The 24,137-nt window shown below is 37.4% G+C and overlaps 1 protein-coding gene across 18 annotated transcripts in view; it reads left to right on the top strand.

Annotated features, from left to right (window-relative positions):
- NRXN3 (neurexin 3) overlaps positions 1-24,137 on the top strand; it is a gene marked incomplete at both ends in the record, with an annotated part of 1,501,492 nt that overhangs the window by 1,441,251 nt on the left and 36,104 nt on the right. For 13 of the 18 annotated variants that reach the window (XM_084241403.1, XM_084241402.1, XM_084241405.1 and 10 more), the window contains one exon: positions 16,741-16,819. In XM_084241403.1, coding sequence (XP_084097529.1) covers positions 16,741-16,819 — 79 coding nt within the window. Of the gene's footprint in view, positions 1-16,740; positions 16,829-24,137 lie in introns of all 18 variants that reach the window. The other 5 variants (XM_084241396.1, XM_084241393.1, XM_084241392.1 and 2 more) reach the window with 1 other exon arrangement.

Here is a 24,137-nt window from a genome sequence, read left to right as displayed (position 1 = left end):
AGCAGGATGAAAGTTAGAATACTCAAAGTCCAAATGGGTTGAAACAATGAAAAGCCTAGAGGGGCTACCCCAGGGAAGTAATGTGCAGCCCCATCCAAATGCCTCGGTATCAAGTTCAAAGAAGGTAGGCGAGCAAGTAATGAATGCACATGCTTGGGATGTGTTATCAAGGATGCCTTATCCCTGGTGCAAGCTGGGGTGAAGTGACCAGGGGCAATTGCCTGGGTGGGGGGCTCCATTGTTCCCTGCATGTCAAAGCATATTATCTCTATTCTCTATCCTTACCTAACTTCCTATTAATCTTTGCAAGTAAGGTATTTTAGCTGATCTTGCTAATCTGGCCATAATGTCTTCCTGGTGTTTTCAGCAGATACAGTATCCCAGTATGTTGCTCACACCAGGATGTGGTCCTGGTGAGAGGCCCCTTGCCTGACTGTACTTTTTAGCTTGACCAGCAAGAACTCTGGGCACCAAGACAATAGCCTCAGGAACAAGGAGGGCTGGGGATCGCACACAAATGCATTCATAAATGAAATAATTTTGAGAAAAATGTTTTTTGTTTTTGTTTTTTATAGTGTTTTCTTACAGAGTCTTGTTCCTGTTAGCTAACTTTGTTCATACCGATGCACTATATTTAACCCAGGGCATTTTAATTCTCTTGAAAAATCGTTTCCTTCCAGGGAAATAAGAGCCAAGTAAAATATGTTTGCAGTCATAGCTTGTTTAGTGAATAAGTATTTCCAGAAGTGGGTAGAGAAAAGGTAGTATCTTAAAAATCCACAATGGCATGAGCCCCCCAAAAATGGTTTTAAATTTCATAGGGTATAGTTCTAGTAAAGACTCTTTAGCTCAGAGTAGTGGGACACAGGACTACACAGAAAGCATCTTCACCAGACTAGAACCCTCTTAGTCTCCATCCTTTGGAACCTGTCTCTGACACTTAAGTATGGCCAATTAAAATCACATATCTTTAGTTCTTTAATCCATTTTGAGTTGGTTTTTGTGCCCTGAAACCATAACATACTATTTAGAAGAAAATATAGGTGAAACACTACATGACATGCACCTCAAAGACATCTTTACAGACACATCACCCAAAGCAGTGATAGTGAAAGCCAAGATAAGCAGCTGGGACTACATCAAATTAAAGAGCTTCTGCACAGCAGAAGAGACAATAACCAAAACAAAGAGAAACCCCACCGACTGGGAGAAAATTTTTGCACACAACACTAACGATAAAGGACTGATCACAAAAATCTACAAAGAGCTGATAAGACTCAACAAAAACAAAGAAAATAATCCAGTCAAAAAATGGGCAGAAGAGCTAAAAAGAAACTTCTCTGAAGAGGAAATGCAAATGGCCAACAGACATATGAAAAAATGTTCAACATCACTTGCAATCAGGGAAATGCAAATCAAAACTACCATGAGATACCATCTTACACCAGTGAGAATGGCACATATTAAAAAAACTAGCAACAACAAATGTTGGCAAGGTTGTGGAGAAAAAGGAACTCTCCTGCACTGTTGGTGGGAGTGCAAACTGGTCCAACCACTATGGAGAGCTGTGTGGAGATTTCTGGACCTACTAAACATAGAGCTTCCATGTGATCCAGCAATTCCACTCCTAGGTATTTACCCAAAGGACACAGAAACAGTAAATCCAAAGGGCACCTGCACCCCTATGTTTATAGCAGCACTGTTTACAATAGCTAAGCTATGGAAGCAACCCAAATGCCCAAAAATAGATGACTAGATCAAGAAGATGTGGTGCATATGCACAATGGAATATTACTCAGAAATCAAAAAAAAGATAAACACATGCAGTTTGCAGCAACATGGATGGAGCTAGAAGGGATCATGCTCAGCGAAATAAGTCAGAAGGAAAAAGAAAAATACCGGATGGTCTCACTCATGGCAGGAATTTAGAAAACCTAAATAAGAGACCAGGAAAAAGACTAATCAATGCAAAGTAAAAATCAAAATCAACAAGCAACTATAAACCAGAGACACACTACTGGGGCGGGGGGGAAAGGGGGAAAGGGAGGGACAGGGAGAGGAAGGACTAGAGTCAAAATAAAGGGGGGGGTGCAATTGTATGAGGAATATAACCAAAATGAAAATGCATACATTGTGCAAAGATGAAAAAAGATGTAAGAATTATATAAAATAAAATATTTAAATATGAAAAAAAATCACATATGTTTCATTTTCTAATAATAATGTCAGTTGTATCTTTGGAGGATGACCATAAAGGGGTGTTCAGAATAACATAGGGGTATAAACAAGCACACTAATGCAATCTTGTCATGTTTTGAGGTTGTGTCTATATGTGGCTTGAGTTTGGGCAAGTGAGTGAGAGGATTGGGGAGAGAAGAAGGATGAGATTATCATTTCTAACAAACTGATCCAAGCTTCAGAATTTCTCTAGCTTTGGTTCAGTCTAAAAAGGATCCAGTAACATGTAGTAAGATAACATGTAGAAGGATAATATGTTGTAACAGATAGGAGGGTTATTTACTAGCATTAGTCAAAAACGGAGCCATAGGGGCCTCCCTGGTGGCACAAGGGCTTATGTCTCAGCACTATGAAGCTATCCGCAGCCACTGCAACATGAGTTTGATCTCTGACCAGGGAGGTGACCCACATGGTGCAGTAGACCTCTCCTGTCTTGCCTGCTGCTCCCCTCAGCAGTGTATTTCAGTCAGTCAGTTTGTTCTGTTCCCCACTCTGTCTTTGGTGAATCTTGTCACCCCCACACCTCTGGCCTGTACCCCAGTTCTTGTATGCATAAATAAATAAATCTTAAAAAAAAATGGAGCCATATAAATGCAAGAATTTGATTTAAAAAATCTTAATAGATGCTTTTAAATTGAGATGATCAAACTTTTCAAACCTCTCCTAAGGTTGTAGGTTTGCCTGGAGTTAGAGAGTTCTTATTTAATTAAAAGTGTCTCCAACATCCTTTATTTAATTAGAGAATCAGTGATTGTGAAGCTGGTTGAGACCCACCCTTATAGAAGATACATAAAACTCCACATCCCTCTCAAAATGAAAGTAGAGTTGAGAAAGAACTAAAGCCCCAGCATTCGAAGAAATTTAATTCTTTTTAGCATGAAGCAGCTGCAAAGATCTATGGCTGTTTTCTGTGGGACTGCAGAATATTTATGGGCCTTTCTCTTTTCCTTTTTCACTGGAAGAAAGGCCATCATCATTCTTGAGTGTGTTATTTATAATTTCATAAAGCTGTTCTGTGGCAGGACTTATTTTATCTTGCGCTTAATCTCGGTCAAATAACCATGCTTCCAAGGAGCTGGGTGGAGAAAAATGATTATTCCCTCCAACTGATTAACCTATTCTCAGTATAAGATAAAGGGCTAAAGGGTGGAATTTGAAGTCACAAATAGGCATCTAGGCAATAAGGAGGGCACATGGTGAAACTATCTTGAGCTGTTCTGACCACATCTGCAGACATTTTTCTCAGTGTCAAATAATAGACAACAATAAAGAATGATGTAGAAACACCCCTGTGCTAAGATAGGGTAGAGTAAATAATTAGAACCAAGTGGTTATAGAAACAATAAGTCTTTGGAGGAAAATGAGAAGCCAGGCTTTGTGAAACTGAGGGAATTGGAAGGTAAATATGTCTATAAATTTACTTGGGTGGACAGAGTTTTGAGCTTTCTTCTGTCCCAGTTTATTCAAAGGTAATTTCAATAAACATTCATAGGGGAAAAAGAATATAAATGCAATAAAAAAAAAAAAAACCTTTCAGGAAAGGAACAAAAAAGGTTCCCGCCAGAGAGATATTTTATTGAAAGTTATTATAATACCTATCTTTAGTTTTATGAGTCCTAATACAGAAGCAAGTAATTTCAACATGTGGATTAAAAATATGAAATACATATTTTAAAATAGGATAGTATGAATTATTATTTTTAATATAGGACTTGCCTAATGTATAGGGACAGAGAATCGTTTCCTTCTCTTAAAGAAGCAAGGTACAGTTTTGAATGTGCACTTTGAAGGAATAACCCAGCCTGACCTTGTACTCGAGCCTGATCCATGTGTCCAGCTCCCAAAGGAAATGTGATGGATGATGCTGATGACATGACAGAGGGGAAGAAGGAGAAAAGTCTGATAGAGCAGGGTACTAAATTGGTGCTCATTATCCCAGTTTTCATGAACAGTACAATAACTCAAGGAGCTGTCATTCTAGTGTATCTCTTCACTCCAGCCACTCTGCTACTCCCAGGCGTATAAATACACTGCTTTTGCATATCTCTGAGCCCTGGCAAAAACTTCTTTACCTTGAATGCTCTCGCCTCCCACCCACCGCTCTCAGCTGCCCCTGCTTGACTTCCTACCGCCTGTCACTGGGGCTCGTCTGCCACTTCTGCTCTGCCTAGAACTATCTCTGTTCCCCTGCTAGGTGCTCCTTTAGTGCCTTAAGCTTGCTCTTGTCATGCCATCTAGTTTACTATGTCCACTTTGCCCGTGTATTTGGCTGTCTCTTCTGAGATTGGATTTCCAGAGCAGAAGAACTGTGTTTTATCTGTCACTTTATCTCCTGTAACTGTTACAATCCTTGCCACATAGGTCTTCAATAATTATTAAATAATTATTTATTTATAAATGATTATTTATTAAAGTAATAAAGGGGTTAATGAATAAAGCACACTGATGTTCTAGAAACCCAGTTACTCTTCACTTATTTAGATAGTTTTGGTTGTTCTTCCTTGAATGACTTATAGAGAAGTGTTGATATTTGATACATGATATGTAAGCAATTTAAATTTGGGAACTAGGAACTTTAGATGATGGTTGTGAAAGCAAAGATATAACAGTGACATGGAAGGCACTTAATGAACATGTTGGACATAACATGTGAACAGTTTCCTGAGGTCATGCTGTCATTTGGTGGGCAGTTAAAAGCAGTGATGTCACTACAAAAGTCAACACCCCTGGTTATTTTGACAACTAAAAGTGTTAATATGCATTAACTGTTTAGCACCAAGTCTAAAGAATAAGTGTTAAGAAGTGGTCAATTTTATTAATAAGCATGATTCTAGATAGTTCAGATATATTTTTCTTTTTAAGAGTACTAATTGTTTTTCATGGTAAGAAATTATGTTTAAACTTGAAAAGTGGCAGTGACTGTAGGAAAAAACACACACACACGTGTAGGGCCACTGCATTTGATTCAAAGACAAAGACCTCAACTTCTGCTGAGTCTGTGACATAGTAGCGAAACTCTCACCATCACAAATGCAGTAGTGAAAAGTGTGCCTTTTCTTCAGTGTTAGGTTCTTAATTTGCTTATTTTAGGGGAAATATGCAGACAGGAAAAATAAAACAGCTATGGAAAGAAAAGATTTCTATGAGTAATTTTGAATCAAATTATCAATACTTTAGTGTAAAGTTCATATCAGCCAAAAGCTTTGTCTCATAGTTTTGGGACTTTTTCAGAGAGTGTGGAAAGAAGTAGTTAAAAATATCCCTAAATATAGCATTCTTTTTTTTTTAAAGATTTATTTATTTATACAAGCACTGGGTACAGTCAGAAGCACGGGAGGGTGAGAGAATTCACCAGAGCCAGAGTGGGGAACAGAACACACAGACTGATGAAATACACTGCTGAAGGGAGCAGTGGGCGCAGCAGGAGAGGTCTGTCACACCATGTAGGACCCTCGCCAGCAGCCAGGAATTGAACCAGCGCCTCAGAGGCTGTGGGCAGCTTCGCAGCCCAGTGCTCAACCTCTGCACCTCCAGGGGAGGCCCAATACAGCATTCTTTCTCTCTCTCTCTCTCTCTCTCTCTCTCTATATATATATATATATATATATATATATATATATATATTACATCATTGTTCATTTTAAAACAATATTTGATTCCCCCCACCTCCTAAGGTGCAGTCCCCAGAGTTTTAGTTTCTTTCCCCAATGCACCTGTGCACCATCACCTCAGTCCCCTGTGCTTCTCCCTCCCTCCCTCTGATCCCTCTCCCTCCTCCTCCCCTGCAGGATGTCTCTGATTTATAATTGTCCATTTCTGTTTTATTGTGTTTTGTACTATTATTATTTTTTTACACTGATGTCTTACTTGGTTCCCCTATATTACTGCCATAAGTGAAGCCATCTGATATTTTTCTTTTTCCTTCTGACTTATTTCACTGAGCATAAGTCCCTCTAGTTCCATTCACGTTGCTGTGATTGCTGAATAATATTCCATTGTTTATATATACCACATCTTCTTGATCCACGCATCTATTTTTGGGCATTTGGGTTGTTTCCAGGTTTTACCTATTGTAAATAGAGCTGCAATAAACATAGGGATACAGATGTTCTTTTGAATCAATGTTTTTGTGTCCTTTAGGTAAATCCCTGGTAGTGGAATTGCTGGGTCACATGGTAGCTCCATTTTTAGTAGACTGAGGAACCTCCAGACAGTTTTCCATAGTGATTGGACCAGTTTGCACTCCCACCAGCAATGTAGGAGAGTTCCTTTTTCACTGTATCCTCACCAACATTTGTTGTTGCTTGTTTTTTTTTTTTTATATGTATCATTCTTACTGGTGAAAGGTGGTATCTCAATGTGATTTTAATTTGCATTTCTCTGATTATAAGGGATGTTGAACATTTTTTCATATGCCTGTTCACTTCTGCCCATTTCTTGACTAGATTGTTTATTCTGTTTTTGTTGAGTCATGTGAGTTCTTTGTATATCTTTGTGATCAGTCCCTTATTAGTTGACTGGGGTGCAAAGTTGTTGTTTTTTTTTTAATCCCAATCAGTGGGGTGTTCCTCTATTTTGGTTAATGTCTCTTTTGCTGTGCAGAAGCTTTTCAGTTTGATGTAATCACAGCAGGTGTTTATCTTTTCCTTGACTTTCTTTGCTTTGGGTGATGAATCTTTAAAGATGTTATTGTGATGTATGTCTTATAGTGTTTACCTATATTTTCTTCTACATATTTTATGGTTTCAGGTCATACGTCCAGTTCTTTTATCCATTTTGAGGCAATTTTTGGGCACAGTGGAATGTAGTAGTCTAGTTTCATTTTTTTTGCATGTGGTGGTCCAGTTTTCACAGTACCCTTTATTGAACAAACTGTCCATGTTTCATTGCATATTCTTAGCTCCTTTTTCAAAGATCAGATCAGTTGTCCATATAAGTGTGGTTTTATTTCTGGTCTCTCTATTCAGTTCCATTGGTCTGTGTGTCTGTTTTTGTTCCAATACCAACCTGTTTTAATTATTATGGCTTTGCGGTGTAGCTTGAAGTTTGGAAGTGTGATACCTCCTTTCTCCTTTGTTTTTTTCAGTAGAGCTTTGGCTCTTGGTGGTTTTTTGTGGATCCATATTAATTTCATGAGTATTTGTTTTATTTCTTTGAAGAATGTCATTGAGATTTTTATTGAAATAGCGTTGAATCTGTATATTGCTTTTGGTAGGATGGACATTTTAATAATGTTAATTCTTCTGATCCATGAGCAGGGGATGTCTTTCCATTTCTTTGTGTCTTCTATTTATTTTAACAGTTTTTTATAATTTTGTTTGTATAGGTCTTTGTTAGGTTTATTCCAAAGTATTTGATTTTTTTTGTTTCAATTATAAAAGGGATGGTTGTCTTGATTTCTTGTTCAGATTGATTGTGTATAGGAAGGCTAGTGATTTCTGCATGTTGATTTTGTATCCTGATACTTTACTGAACTGGTTGATTATTTTGAGTAGTTTTCCTATTTTCCTGTGGAGTTGTTAGGGTTCTCTATGTATATTATCATATCATCTGCAAATAGTGATAGTTTGACTTCTTCTCTCCCTATCTGGATTCCTTGTATGTCTTTCTCTTGTCTTATTGCCCTGGCTCAGACCTCCAGTATTATATTGAAGAGCAGTGGTGAGAGAACATCCTTGTCTTGTTCCTGATCTTAAAGAAAAGGCCTTCAGCTTTTCACTATTAAGAATAATATTGGTGGTGGGTTTTTCGTATATGGCTTTTATCATGTTAAGGTATGTTCCTTCTATGCCAAGAATTTCAAGGGCCTTCATCATAAATGGATGTTGGACTTTGTCAAATGCTTCCTCAGCATCTATTGATATGACCATATGTTTTTCATTTTTCTTTTTGTTGTGTGTTGGATTACCCTGATCGATTTTCATATGTTGAACCATCCTTGTGCCCCTGGGATGAAACTCACTTGGTCATGGTGTACTATCCCTTTGATGCATTGTTGGATTCTGTTGGCAAGGATTTTGTTGAGGATTTTTGCATCAGTGTTCAATAGGGAGATTGGCTTGTAATTTTCTTTTTTTGTGCTGTCTTTGTTTGGTTTTGGTATCAGTGTAATGTTGACTTCATAGAATGTATTTGGTAGTATTCCTTCTTTTTCAATTTTTGAAAGAATTTGTGTAGGATAGGCACTAATTCACTGCTGAATGTTTGGTAGAATTCATTTGTGAAGCTGTCTGGGCTGGGCTTTTGCTTTTGGGGAGTGCTTTGATTACTGCCTCAATTTTGCTGCTTATAATTGGTCTATTTAGGTGTTCTATTTCTTCTTTGTCCAGCTTTTGATGTTTATATCATTCTAGGAATTTGTCCATCTCTTCTAGGTTATTGAATTTGTTTGCATATAAGTGTTTGTTGTAATCTCTGATTATTCTTTTGATTTCTACTAAGTCTGTTCTAATTTCTCCTCTTTCATTTATAATGCTATTTGTATGTGTTTTTTCCATTTTTTCTCTGTGAGCCTGGCTAGAGGTTTGTCTATTTTGTTTATTTTTTTCAAAGAACCAACTTTTGGTTTAATTAATCTTTTGGATTTTTTTTGTTTCCATTCCATTTATTTCTTCTTTGATTTTCATTATTTCCTTTACTCTACTGGCTTTACGCGGTTTTTTTTTTGGTGTTCTTTTCTAGCTCTTTGAGATGTGAGATTAGGTTGTTTCTTTGAGTTCTTTCTTGTTTCTTGATGTGAGCCTGTATTGCTATATATTTTCCTCTTATTACTCCTTTTGCTGCTTCCCATACATTCTGGAAAGTGGTGTCCTCCTTTTTGTTCAACTCAAAGTATTTTTTAATTTCTTCTTTGATCTCCTCATTCGCCCAGTGGTCTTCCAGAAGTGTGGATATCAATCTCCATGAAGTGGGAGGGCTCCTTGTTTTCTTTTCATGATTTATTTGTAATTTGATGTCTTTATGATCCAAGAAGATAGTTGGAATGATTTTAATCTTCACGTATCTGTTGATGTTTGTCTTGTGGCCCAGTATGTGATCCATTCTGGAGAATGATCCATGTGTGCTTGAGAAAAATGTGTACTCGTATTTTTTTGGGTGCAGTGTCCTATAGATGTCTGTTAAGTCCATGAGTTCTATGTCTTTATTTAAGGCTCTAGTGTCTTTGTTTATTTTTTGTCTTATTGATCTGTCCATTGGTGAGAGTGGGGTTTTGAAGTCTCCCACTATACATGTATTTTCTTTAATGTCTGTTTTCAGAGCTGATAATAACTGTCTAATACATTTTGGTGCTCCTTCATTTGGTGTGTATATGTTGAGTGTTATATCTTCCCGATGTATTGTCCCCTTGATCATAATGTAGTGTCCGTCTATGTCTCTTTACATTTTTTTTTAATTTGAAGTCTATTTCATCTGATATAAGTATAGCTGTTCCTTCCTTCTTTTTTGGTCCATTTGCTTGTAGGATTGTTTTCCAACCTTTTACTTTCAGTCTGTGTTTATCTTTTGTGGCTAAATGTGTTTCCCGGAGACAGCAGAAGGATGGATTTTGTTTTTTAATCCAGCGTGCTACTCTGTGTATTTTTATTGATGAGTTTAATCCATTTACATTTATAGTTAATATTGATATGTTGGCATCTATATTTGCCATGTTTTTGTCTTTTTTGTGATTTTATTCCTCACTTTATTCTGTTCTTCTTGAACATTCCTCGTTGGTTTTGGCTTTAGGACTTCTTGTAGAATTTTTTGGAGTGGGGGTTTAGTTGTAATGAATTTCTGGAGTTTCTTTTTGTCTGAGAAGGTCCATATTTTTTCTTCATAGAGGAAGGAGAGCTTTGCGGGTAAAGTATTCTTGTTTGGTATTTGCTGTCTTGAAGTTTGTTGAATATGTTACTCCATTATCTTCTTGCCCGTAGTGTTTCTTCGGAGAAGTCTGAGGTTAACCTGATTGATTTTCCCTTATTGGTTATCTGTTTCTTCTCCCTGCCAGTTTCATTATTTTTTCTTTGTCTTGAACTCTTGCAAGCTTTACTATTATGCATCTTGTTGTAGTTTTCTTTTCATTGTGGTAATTGGGTGTTCTTCCCACTTCTTGTATGTCTATATTCGTCTCCTTTTTCATACTTGGGAAGTTTTCTTCAATCATCTCCTTTAATAATTTCTCAGATTCTTTGTCGCTCTCTTCACCTTCTGGCATGCCTATAACTCTTATATTTCCTCTCCTCATGGAGTCTGATAATTTACTTAGGGTATTCTCATTCTTCTTCCTTTGCACTTCTCTCTCTTTTTCTCTTTTGGTTCTTTCTATTTCTGTATTGTCAAGAGTACTGATCTGTTCCTCTATTTCCTCAGTTCTGTTTTCAATGCTTTCCAAGAGCTCTTTGTCTCCTCCAATAATCTTTTAATCTCCTTTTCTTTTATTTCCTTTCTTAAGGTCTCATTTTCATTCTCAGTTCATTGATTATTTGTCTCATCTCATACTTTTTAATCATGATGATTATTAATTGTCTGACAGGCAGAGAAGTTCTTCCACGTCATTGTTGAGCTCTGGTGACTGATTTTCTCTTTGTGGTGTGTCCTTCTCCTGCAGGCTTGCTTGGTTATTTGTTTTTTTTCCTTCTCCCTGCTGTTTGCTTTCTAATTTGTTCTATGTGTTGGGACGTTGTGCCACTGGAGTTGGCGGGCATCTCTTTGGATTGCTTCTTCACGGGTGTCGAAAACTGTTTACCAGACTGAGACCAGCACTGGTAGGCCAAAACTCCACCAGAGTGTTGATGCTGTGGCTGTGTTGCTGGGCACTATCTCTTACAATTCTCTCCCTCTGTATTTACTCAGTTCCAGCAGGGAATCAGTTAGTTGGTGATTTTGCTCTGGTCACTAGGTAGCACTAGAGACTGGTACTTGCCAACCTGTAGTTAGTTCTCTGAGAAACTGGGGGGAAAGGGGGGCACCTCAACACAGGGGCTATTGTTCACGCTAGGTGCTGTGTCTGCCTGTGTTCACCCAGTGCTATGCCCGTGACTGAGTGGATCCCATGCCCTGAATTCTACGCTCTAGTTTTCAATCTTAGGGTCTCAGATCCAAAATGACAGATATCACTCTGTGCAGTGCCCACTATTATGGCACATCCCATGCCCCAAATCTTGTGCCAGGCTCTCAGTTCCAGAATGAGCTCTTGCTCCACATCTTGTTTCCCTTCTTACCCCCGTTTGCATGGCCCACCCCCTCTCAGAAACTGAAGGTGGTTTTGGAAATCCTGGCTTCCAACTGTTAGGAAGTTGGTGATTTTATCCTGACCACTAGGTAGCACCAGAGATCTTTCCTAGTATCCTTCCAGAGCTGTGCTTTTTCCCATGGGTCTCTGGGGAACTGAGTGGGGATGGCGTGGAATGGCTCAATGGCGTGGGTGTGCTGTGTCTGCCCTGTACCACATGTCGTGGGGATCCCATGCCCCAAATTTTGTGCCCTGGGTCTCAGTTCCGAAGCCCTCAGATTCAGCATTTAAGTGGTAGCCCAGTTCAGTGTCCGCAGAAATGGCGCCTTTTTCACCCCACTCCTGTGCCCGGGCACCTGGTTTTTGATTACTCAGTGAGGGTCATTCACCTCAGTGAAAGTTCTCACGTGTCTTCTCACAAACCTAGGTCATGGGCACAGGGATGTGGGCAGCCCCAATCCATGCATGCTTTTCAAGCACACTGCTTTTCCACACAAGCTTGCCAGCTGGCCTTGGGCTATTTGCAGATCTCTCCATGGAGTCCTTATCTTCCTCTAATCAAATACAGCATTCTTAATCCCAAGTTCTTTGCAAATCATAGCTTGCTGCCCTGGCAGAGCAAATCTTTCTGTAACTACACCGTGTTCCATGGCAGTCCTGGCAGTGTCCAACCCAGGTGCTCTAGGTTAACAGGGGTTACCACATCAGCAACAAGGGGGCTGAAATATTGTCATTGGTTTAGGAGTTCCATTGGCTGTCATGGAAAAGGGTGATGATGATGTTAGAGGGGCAGAAAAGAAGGGACTGTATTCACATAAGACCCACAAAGAATGTGTGGAAGCTGAGCCACTGGGAGCAGATCATCTTCTGGGTGATTTTTTAAAGCTCTATTAGCATCTTTTTTTTTAAGATTTATTTACTTATACAAGAACTGGGGTATAGGCCAGATGTGCAGGAGGGTGAGAGGATTCCCCAGAGACAGAGTGGGGAACAGAATAGGAAGACTGACTGAAATACACTGCTGAGGGGAGCAGTGGGTGAGACAGGAGAGGTCTGCTGCACCATGTGGGTTGCTCCCTGGCCAGCCAAGGATTGAACTAGTGCTGCAGAGGCTGCAGACTGCTTCACAGTGTGGTGCTTAACCCCTTGCACCACCAGGGAGGCCCTCCATTAGCATCTTTATAAGTGTATTTTCTTTATCATTCTTCATGACAGATACAATCAGACATGGTGTTTGTACAAGTGGATGAAGGTAATGAATTATCAGCAACAAAGAATAGTTCTAATGGCAGATGAATTATTAAAAATAGAGATTGCATGAGCAGATAGCAAATTTATTTAAATCAGAAGTGACCGCCAGGTTCAGCATTATTACTCAACAGAGTAAGTTAGTGTTTGCTAATATTTATTGAGCATACACCATATGCCAGAAACAGAGTTTCACTTTTAACATTTTGAGGAACAGTTGTGGGGGACAGTTGTTGGGGGAACAGTATGTCCTGAATGAACTCTACCCACTAATGCTTTATGGACTCCACCCCCACCTCCATGCCAAAGAGGTCGCAGGCACCTAAAACTACAACTTCCATCATGGCATGGGTCTGCATAACTTTTGACTTCTTGAAAGGGGGACTGCTGGCAACTAAGGGAGGCATTAAGGAGCCATGCTTGATAGAAAAGGAAGGATATGTGGGCTGGAGGGAACTTGTTTTTGCCTGCCTTCAGCATGTACCTGGGGTCATAGCTCAGGTGTTGTTACCAGTAGGACATATTGACCAATTAATATCTCTCTCTCTCTCTCTCTCTCTCTCTCTCTCTCTCTCTCAGTGCTCCCTCTCTTTTCATTTCCCTCATAAATAAACACTTTTTTTGTTTATCTTACATTTTAAAAGGACAGGTTTATTAGGAAAAGGAGAAAGAAAAAGAGAGGTACCTACATAATCAAAGGTGGGCTACTGCAAATAAACATTCTGTTAACTTTTCTCTGTGTGCCTGACTTTGGGTCTTATTCTTAGTTGTTTTTTTTTTTTTTTCAAGTATGTAGATAAGGACTCATATCCAAGCCATCCCATTTCCTTTTGGGATTGCCCTGTAACAACATAACATTTAAATCACATACCCAGCTGATAATAAGACACTCTGTGTATCCCAATTTACAGATGAAGACATTGAGGCTTGGAGCAGGGAAGTAAGTTGCTTTCAAGTCACTAGTATATGTGGAAGAGCTGGGATTTATAGTTGTCTAGAATCTTGCCTACTCTTACCACACTATGCTGGGCTGCCTTTCATTTAATTTTCTTTGCATCTTGGCCACCATTTATAGAAGCTACTGGCAGTATGTGCATCTGTTACCTAGAGGAAACATTGAATTCATCCATATACATATAGAAGATCAGCAGAAAACAAATCTCTAAGAAGTGGGCCATGGGGATAGGTAACTGGAAAGAAAAGGAGTCAGAGATTAAAAAAGTGTATGTGCGGGGCTGCAGCGGGACTTAGGGACATATTTTAGGGACAGAAGTAGAGGTAGTGATGGGGAAGGAGTGGTGGCGAAGGTCATCTATACCCAGTTCCCCTGGGGGGAACTTACGTAGTATTAAAAGAAGCAGAGGGAAACTGAGGAAGAGAAGACATGTGCTTCCAACTCAGAGGTTAGAATTGTTCTTGGGGAGAAAAAAATTCATTTGTATGGTCAATACAAATTCAGAGAACTGTCTTAGAATTAAGATTCCACTAATATTATGTTAATGCATTTTCAATTGGGTGTATGCATTGTTGTCATGCACTTGCTAATGAACTTTTAACATTGTGTGGCCTTCAGCTCTTGAGGCAAGAGCTGAATTTTCATTATAGCACCAGCTTTCACTAACTACTAGGGAACCAAAGCTAGTTAAGCTGTATGCAGGCTATTCTTTAAGGTCATCATAATCAAGGCACCAACAATTAATTTGCAATTGATTATACATAAGACATCTATTTTCAGTCTCTTTTTCACTGTCACACTCTAAGGAATTTTTCTAACTTTTCCCCCCTCATTGCCCTCCTTCAATTTTATACCACATACACACTGTATATTCATTTAAGTACTGTGGGGTTTTGGCAGGTCAAAAACATCATAATATCTAAGAGACCCCTTCATCTTCCCCAAACATTTTTTCTCTATTTGGGGGTTGTTATCCCACCCAAATAATGCATGTTTTAGACTACCAAATGATGAGTGTAACCCTTCCAAAAATGGTGTTTGCCTCTTATACCTGTCTTCTGCATTTGTAAACTTAGTATTTACGCCCTACCACTTCCATTCCCAAAATATCTGGGATAAGATCCTATTACAACAGGAAAATCCAAGGGAGTATGCCCCCCAGGATACAAAGACAGCTTCAGCTGCTAAAATGAAATGCACACTTCAGGAGTGTCTAATTGCAAAAAAATAGTATGCTTGAAAATTCTCTTTTTTGTTAACTTGAAGGAGGAGCAGGGAATGAAGTAGCTCTCTGTCCGATGTAGAATAAAGATCAATAACATGGTTTAAGGCACCTCTCTGCCAATGTCAATTAAGTAAAATCAATGGCCTGTTGTGGTTTTTCTACTCTTCTTTGCAGTGAACAGTAAGTCTATGCCTAGAATATCTGTTTCAAAAAGGGTGCGGCCTGTGCGTATATATGGGGTGCCGTGTGTTAGGATCAAGGGCGGCCATAACAAAGTACCACAGACTAAGTGACTCAAACAACAGAGAAATATTTTCTCACAGTTCTGAAAGCTAGAAGTCAGAGATCAAGGTCTCAGCAAGGTTGGTTTCTTCTGAGGCCTGTCTCTTCAGTTTGTGGGTGTCAATCGATCCTTCTTTGTGCCCCTACATAGTCATTTCTGTCTGTTCTTAATCTCATCTCTTTATAAGAACACTATATCCAAATGCAGCCACATGCTAAGGTACTAGGAATTCAGACTTTAACATTTGGGGGGTTGGGGGGAGACACAGTTCTGCCCATAACATCAGGTAAGGAGTATGAAAAGTCTGTGTACATAAAAAATAATAGGCCACAAAACATCTTTTCAAATCTTTGGTTTCTTACTAGCTGTGTGTCCTTCAGGAGTTCACTTAATCTCTCTGAACTTCAGTTGTCTTCAAAAGTATAGTAATCATCTTGTCTCAAAGGAGTGTAATGAGAATTGTGTCCAATTCATTCACTTTAACTGATAAGGATATATACATTTCTAGCACAGCCTCTGACTTGCAAATGCTTTTCCTCTTGCATATGGATTCAGACTTCAGTGCCTTGGGAATAATAGAACCAACAAGTCAGTTAATATTATTACCATCAAGAAGGGAAAAGAAAACATATTTATTGAACAACTATTATATATTGAATACTCATATATACAAAGTAGGGCAAAGATTTATTTTACATAATATTAATAGATTAATTAATTCAACAGCATTTATTATGCCTGTGATAGATACCAGGTACAGAAAATGGCCCTCCTGTATCTCTGTAGCAAAAGCCCTCCTTACTGCCAATACCTATGCTCGCTATATTTCTTGCAACAAATTCCCACACATTGGGGCATTTCAGCCAGACTCATTTTTTTAATCTCATTGGAAATTATTATTGTTGCAATCAATTTTTTTTTCCTTTTGCTTTCTTCAGAAACAGTCTTACGTGTGTCCAGAGGCTATGGTGTTGTATCTTTCTGCTGGACTACATTACTAATTCAGCTAATTGCAGCAATTACATGAAGAAATCACTGTTGTTGAGAGAGGAACCATTATGTTGTTCCTGAACAGACTGCATTCCACAGTGCCCATTAATTATGCAGCCTATAGATTCACAACCGTGACTTTTACACTGGAGACCATGTACCATCTGCAGTGAAGCCCTGGCAGAGCTGCAGCGTGTTATGTGCTGGCTTGCACTTCTGTTTCACCCCCATTCTCCATAGCCCTGCTCCTGCCCTTCTGATGTTCCACATTGAACTGTCAGTCAGAATGGACCAGACTGTTCAATGTAAATTGCAAGGATGGGATAGACTTGAGCCTCCTGGAACCACGTAGGGTCTTTCAACTTCACACAAGAACCACACTCATTGTCTGCACTCAGAGCTACTCACAGTTACCCAGGAGTTACAAATTATCCATGTTCCATCATGCCCTCTATAGAGAAGTAAAGCAGTCACATTGATGGGAGGCAGGGCACAGCAATATGTCTTTGATGTTTTGTTCATTGGTTTCCTTATCTCTTTTCTTTTCTCTTTCTTCCCCCACCCCATTATATTTTCTTTGACATGCACAGCCAACATCAGATGACCTTGTTTCATCTGCTGAATGTTCAAGCGATGATGAAGACTTCGTTGAATGTGAACCTAGTACAGGTAGGTTAGGTCAGTCTTGTTTTGCTTGCTTTATTTTTTTCATTTGCAAAAAACAATACATACATATATGTGAATATACATGTGTTTTATATATATTATAGTGTGTTAATGTGTGTATTTCTTATATCTATATATGTATAAACATACATATATAAATATTAATATATTACAAAAAGCATCAAATCCCATGGAAAGAGTGATAAGAGGCCATGGAAATTTAAAGTCAATCCCTTGATAGTTAAAGAAAAATACATGGTTGCTGACCTAATTTTAGGCATCCATTGCCCAAATTAACTACTGGAACAGCAATTGTTTTGTACCAGTGGCAGCTATGAAATTGACATGGGGGTGGGAACATGAACAAGTTGGTATTAGAATGACATCAAAAAACCATGAATCCAAAGTGGAGCCATAAAGATCATTTAAACCTCATGAATTTTTCTTACTGGCAAATAAAACCAAACCAAAAACCAAAACCAAACCACCACCACAGCCAAAAAAGCATTTTCCATGGGATTTCAACAGCAATTAACATGGTATTATATTTATACTAATTTTGTTCAATGTGTGTTTAGAGAACTTGTGCAGCAATATAGCATAGTAAACACAAAATTAGTACTGAACCATGCCATGTCAACGGCTGCGATGCTTCAAAATGTATCTCCTGTGCTGGAGTTGAGCGGACTTTGGCAATTAGAAGCTTCAGTGTGTTCCCCATTTGGACCCAGATACATTTTGATGGTTTATGGTCTTTATTTATAGTGAGCTATATATGATAGAATGTCCAGCAGGCAACTGCAGTCCCTGATTATGTCTTAGCAACTTCCCCAAGTCATTTGTTTTGAGACTTGCTATAAGTTCAATATTTATGTATATATATATATAATAGAGAACAGATATCATCGAATTTCTGTGTATGTTTAATAGAATTAAAAGCTGGAGTTGGGTTAGGATCTTATTTCTGCCAAGGCAAAGATAAATAAATAGAATTTTCTAGTTGGTTCTTTGGGTTGTTTTACTATATTTTCCTTTTCTTTAAAAAAAGCAAGCCATTAATTACACTTTCTTTTGCTAGTTCTAGTGAAATTTAAGCTTCATGAAAAAAATAATATAACCATAGTAAAAACGTTCCATTTCTTATCTCAAAATGATTTACAACTTTTCAAATTTTGTGGAAGCCTGACTGCTTGGTATCTTGCAAGTGGCTTTGGATCCAGGAAGTTCTATGGGTTACTGTCCTTTAATTATGGGGACAGATCAGGAATATGGAGGCCTTCCCATTCTAGAGTTACCCATCCCTTTGGGAGCTCAGCAGTGTAGAAGAAAAGTAAATGTGAACTGACTAGTCACATTTTTTACTTTTCAGATTATTGGGTAATAATCATGACATACTGAGGTTTTAACTCTTAAGGACAGATACATTCAATCTGTACCAAAGTTTGTTTTTATCCATTGATTGATTCATTCATTATGTAAGTTTTTCAGAGCATAGGATACAATATATCTCTAAGTTTGGGTCCTTTCTACTCCAATAATTTTAATAAATGAACTGTTGCAAAATAGAATAAGGAGCTTAACCATCTAAATTAAGTCTCCACCATAATTCAGCTCAACTATTATTTTTTGAGGGTCAACTGAATGTGTTAAGCATGTTAAGGATTCAGATATGAATATAGCATGATTCCCAAGACATATCTTAAATTGACTGATTTTGTGAACTATTAGATTTTAATTTGGACTATTTTTCTCACTTTTCTTGCCTTCAGAGCAGTGATAGCAACAATGTTTATCAAAACTTTAGGTTTTAAGCTGTCTTATAAAAATTGAGGCTTGACCATTTCAAAATATTACCACCATCTTTCCCTACTACCTTCCCTCTCCCACATAGCTATCTCCATGGCAACTTCTATCATAAAACAGAGTTTTTTCTAGATTTCAGATTCACAAATTCTACAGCTCCCTAAGTTGTAGGTGCCATTTGATATTAAACATGAATAGACCCAAACTTAAATCCCTCAAACCAAGTGTATTTGTTTTTAGTGGCTGCACAGATATTTCATCTGATTCAAAAGCAGAGGACAGTCAGTGTCAGAATTTCTAAAGTAATGTAATTGCATGGGTGGGTGGGAGACTAAAAGCAGTGTTTAACATACTCTGTAGTGTTCTAAAGGGAGCCTGGAAGGGGTATCTGAAATAGGGGACAGAGTCCTCACCCTGAAGGAACCACCTATACCTCTGAAAGACTAATGTGGATCCCTTCTTCCTGGGATTATTCAGCATATCACATTTGAAGAACACATATTTTTTCTCTCTAAATGGATTTACTCAGTATTGTATTCCTGGTAAATGACTTGGATACACAGAGATATATGTCAGAGTCATACTTAATACAGGGAGTAGAAAGATATTACTACTGAGGCAGAAGTTTCACCCAAAGAACCTGATTAACATTGATGACAGTTAAGTCCATAGAGCTCCCAAACCCTCTTTAGCATAACATGCGAAATACCCCCATAACATCCACATCTTCCAAAAACAATATAGATTACATCATTTAAAAATTTAGGCCAGTTGTTTCTGGAGCAAGGACAGATAATGCTGACATTTATATAAATTTGACAAGATTGTTAATCCTGATATCCTTATATGAATATTGACCACAGCTGACTTTGAATACCCTAAATCACTGCCTCAGTTTCTAAAATACTGTCTTCTAGACCTGATGTTTGATGGAAATACTAAATATGACTAACCCAGGCCTTCTTGTTCCTTAGTTAACAATAACCTTATCTCCTATCATTTTGTCAGTAAGCTTATTCTTTTCTAGCTCTCACAAGGAGAAGTCATTTAACACCTACATATTTTTCTTGATGAATTTAGGTCCAGTGGAAGCTCTTATTTTTATAAATGTGGGCAGTTAGTATAGTCTGTATTCAAAAACTTTTATAGGGGCATCAAATTTCAAATAAAATTATTTTTCTCATTTAATTTTCATTAAATCAAAAATGGGTTTCAGAGCTGCTTGTTTTGAGTCTGATATAATCAGTTGCTTGTTACACTCAGAACCCTCTTTGGCACTAGAACCCTCCTAGGTTTGGAGTGACTTGGTCATATTTAGAGTCAACTTAAAATTTTTATGGAGTTTATTTGAGGGTAGTCTAAAAACCTTGAAAACCCAAGGCATTTCAAATTTTCTGTGTAATTTTTTTAGAACTATGTGGATGAAAAAAAATTAAATACTAAGCCATGAAAGCAAGACCCAGAGTAAAAACTAAATTAGCATTTGTTGACTAAATTAATATGACTTTCAAAATACTTCATCATTTTAAATTAGAATTAGAGATTTTTTATTCCTCTCATTTCACTCCCCTTAAGTAGCTAAATAAAGCCTGTTGAGATATTAAAATATATGATTTCATATATAAGAATTGCCCTCACAAAATCCATGTTTCTTTAACAAAAAGGAATTCCCTACTTTTCACTACCCTTTCTTTTCTTAGACACTAGATCATTTTATGATGAGTCATAGTGTTCAGAATATCACATTTTCCAAACACTGACTTTAAGAAATCAGAAATGAAACTTGCAACTATAAAATACTAATGAAGCCATTTGCATCAAATGAGAATACTCAGAAGAATATTTGAATAATTATTTAAGTATCTCAAGTTCAGATCAGCTTTTTCACTTGACTAATTTATAAACATTGATTGTGTTCCCCACAAAGGAAATCAGTGTCAATTTAATATTTCAAATTTATATGTGTATATACCTTTGCATATAAACTCTTTCCTTCTCAACTACACTTCTATTAATATTAAATGGTACAGGAAACTCATATATTTCATCGCCCTTCTTACTTTTTTGGATGGAACAGCAACAACAAAAAGATAAACTACAGAAGAGTCAAATAACCCCTAGGAAATGAGATTCACTCATGAGATTATGAAAGGCGAATTGCAATTGGTATTTTTAGCAAATTCATCTTTGTGATTTAAAATATGGGCATGTGTATTTAAGACAGACAAATGGATGACATTCACTTTCCGTTTCTTCCCTCTCTTTCCCTTGTTCTCATGCCCCCAGTATCTCTATCATTGGAAATAGAAATAAAAGCAAAACAAATGTATTCCCTGATTAGCTTCTGAACAGTTAGAAATTATCAGCTTCCTGTAGTTTATATATTATCTCAAGATTTTAAAAATCTTGGTGTCAAGAATCACAGAGCAAAGGAAAAATCTGGAAAATGCCTTGTACCCTTGAGAAGTGGGCATGGCAATAGTTAACAACTACATTGACTCATCCAGTCATTTATCCAGGGATACATTTTTCTGGTTGTCAATTAGCCAGGGTTTTTGCCTCCACTTGTGTTAAATGTCCTTTGATTAACTCTCAAGGGACAATACTTCCACCAGAGCACAGACAGTAAGAGGAAGTCATGATGAAACACATCTATCCATCAATAGGACTGTGCTAAAAAACTCTCATAATGGTTGGATTAAGGGGGGAGAGGCTTAAACTAGTGGCAGGGATCTGAGATCACAAAATAATTACTATTCCCAAAGTGGTTCTCAGATATATTTTCACTCCTCCAGCCTGCTATCCTAAAATGTGCACTGGGTATTCTTGCTACCTTTTTCCTCTTTACTAGTCCCACTATAATCCCTGACCCATTGTAGGTAAAATTTACATTTGGTGAAACACCAAGTTCACATCCATATATGTGTACTCTAGGCGGAATTGGATTCTTAATCCTTATGAATTTAAGAAAACTCAAACAAGTATTATATGAAAATCTGGCACTGAGTCATTAAAAACTTACCAAATCTTGGATTTTATTTGCTGACACTGTAAAATGTTACCCCAAAGAACATTCTTCTATTACTTAGGTTGGGGGCATATGATTCTGATTTAATATGATTCAAACATCACTTCTGGGTAGTAAAAGTCTTTGCTTGGAATGCCACACTTATGCTATAGTCAAGGAACAGGGCTTCTTAGGTTGCAAGTAAAAGGTGGGCATGTTTAAGGGAGAATTTCAAGCCAAATTCATGAGAACTTCCTGATTTCAAACGCCAATGCAAGTAGTTGACAAGGTGAGCTTAATGAAATCATTAAGCAAATCCCCCCTAAAAAAAAGTAAATAAATAAAGAGGGATTGGGTTTTTAAAGAGAGGTTTTTATGTTTTTTTTAAATTCTTTTGTTTCTGTATTTTTTCTCCCATAACCCCCAGTATATGTACTGTGTGTATATATATATGTTTATATGGAATATATGTGTATACTACATATATAATGCCTCTCACTCCATATATATGTAGACACAGTATAAATGATATAAGACTAATGTAAACAGAGATTAACAACAGCCCCCACCATCAGTCATGTGTTTACACAGAAATTCACACCATCATTCTTACATCAGCCAACATGGGAAATGCATGATGCTGTTTTAACTTGGCAAACAGAGCATGTTGATTTTTCTTTAGGTTTCATTTCCTTCTCTTTCATAATTCTAATGATTATTCCATAATTCAGTTATCTTTCGGAGGGGTGGAGAGAAAAAAAATCATACAGATATATCTATCCATATATGCACATTCTGGTGTATATATATAAATAGATATATACTTTGTGTATTTTTGAAGAGCATTTTCTGTCGTTTCACCTCATCTTGTGCCGCATGAATTTTTGGTGGTTCAATTTACTTTATTTTGTGTTGATTCATATGTAGTATTTTAGTCATTATGGCTCTTTTTAACTCATTGCTATACTTTTGTGGAGTAATATAATCATTATTTTTTAATACTGAGAGACATATAGATATATAAATCAAATAAGGCAACAAAATCTTTTCTTGCCATCCTATTCCCCAAATTTCTCCCCGTTCAGCATGTATTCCTTAAGTATCTATACTCAAGAAAAAAAAAAAAAAAAAAAAAAGAAGAAAAAAATCCAAGAAAGTTGTGTACAAAAGAATGAAATACTACGTTTCCTTCCTCTTCCTCCTATTTATATGTTTTCCTTTTAATTTCTTTGATTTTTCCCTTTTTATTTTTCCCCCATCTGCACAATCCAAATGCTTTTACTCTCCCCTTTTTGACAATGCAATTAATTAAAGGAGGCAGATGAGTCAGATAAAAAAAAGGAAACACACATAGAAACACAAGCAGAATAACACATCTCTCTCCACAAATTCCAGATGGCATAAAAAGAATTTTATTGCAGATGCAGAGTATTTGTTGTGCCTTTTATTTCTGTACAGTGCAGGAACATTTTGTGGCATGCAGTGACAGTTTTGTAGCCATCCAACTAACCATGGCCTCCATAACCAATGCATGAGCTGTAATGATGCCATCTTGTGTTTCATCCCAGTGACACATCCAGGCTAATTCAGCAAGTCCAATGTATGAGTTGTGGGGGTAACTTTCTTTTGTACTTCTTATTTCATGGGTTCTCTTTTTTTTATTATTATTATTTCCATTGGATCACAGCAGCCCCAAGAGCTGCCCTCTCAGCATCTCAGTGTGGTTTTGTTCTTGTGTTTGCTTTCTTTGGCTTAGCAGTCAAGCATGCGTCTCTTGTCTGGCCATCTGTCTGCCATCTTGTCTTAGAGTCCACTGTTGTGGTGGTGTTCTGTGATTCTGTTCTCTGTTTGTACTATGTGTTTGAAATCCTCTCCCTTTATTTCTCACTGCCCTATTGTTTCTACTTTTAACCTTACCTTTAGGGAACTTCACAAAGAAGCTAAACTAATTTTGAGTCTAATTGTAAAGCTGTTAACTGTGGTTTGCATCTGGAAGTCATAAGTTATACTTTTTACTTGGCTAAGGAGGCAAAACCAACAGTGGGAAATTATTAAGGATAATAACCAAACAATCACAATCAGCAACAATAAGAAACCCTTATTAATTTCTTTGGCATGATTAAATGAGTTTGCTTTAAGGGGACTCCATGTAAGAGGTAATTTCCAAAGTGTTTTTCTATAGATTCTCAATTTTCTAGCTAAACCTTTTCTTCAAGAACAGATCAACGGGAAAGCCAAAGAGGGAATATCATCCTTTCTGCTATATAGAGCAGTGCCTGTGCCTGAATTGTTGAGGAATTTCATGTAGAAATATGAATGTATTTTAAAATTCATTTTTATTCATGTATTTTATCTAAAATATAAATGTGTTTGGCAAGGCATCTAAGGGGGTAAGAATTTTTTTAAGTCACTGGTTCTACTTCATGCATATTTCAAGGTAAGATTTTCTTTTGATCTTTCTGAGTCAAATAATATATATTTTATTTCATTTTTTTAATTCATGGAAGCATT

This window comes from Talpa europaea (genome assembly GCF_964194135.1).
Source record: "Talpa europaea genome assembly, chromosome: 8".
NCBI lineage: Eukaryota > Metazoa > Chordata > Mammalia > Eulipotyphla > Talpidae > Talpa > Talpa europaea.
The sequence above is the reverse complement of the archived record's forward strand: the minus strand, read 5'-3'. Positions and strand labels throughout refer to the sequence as shown.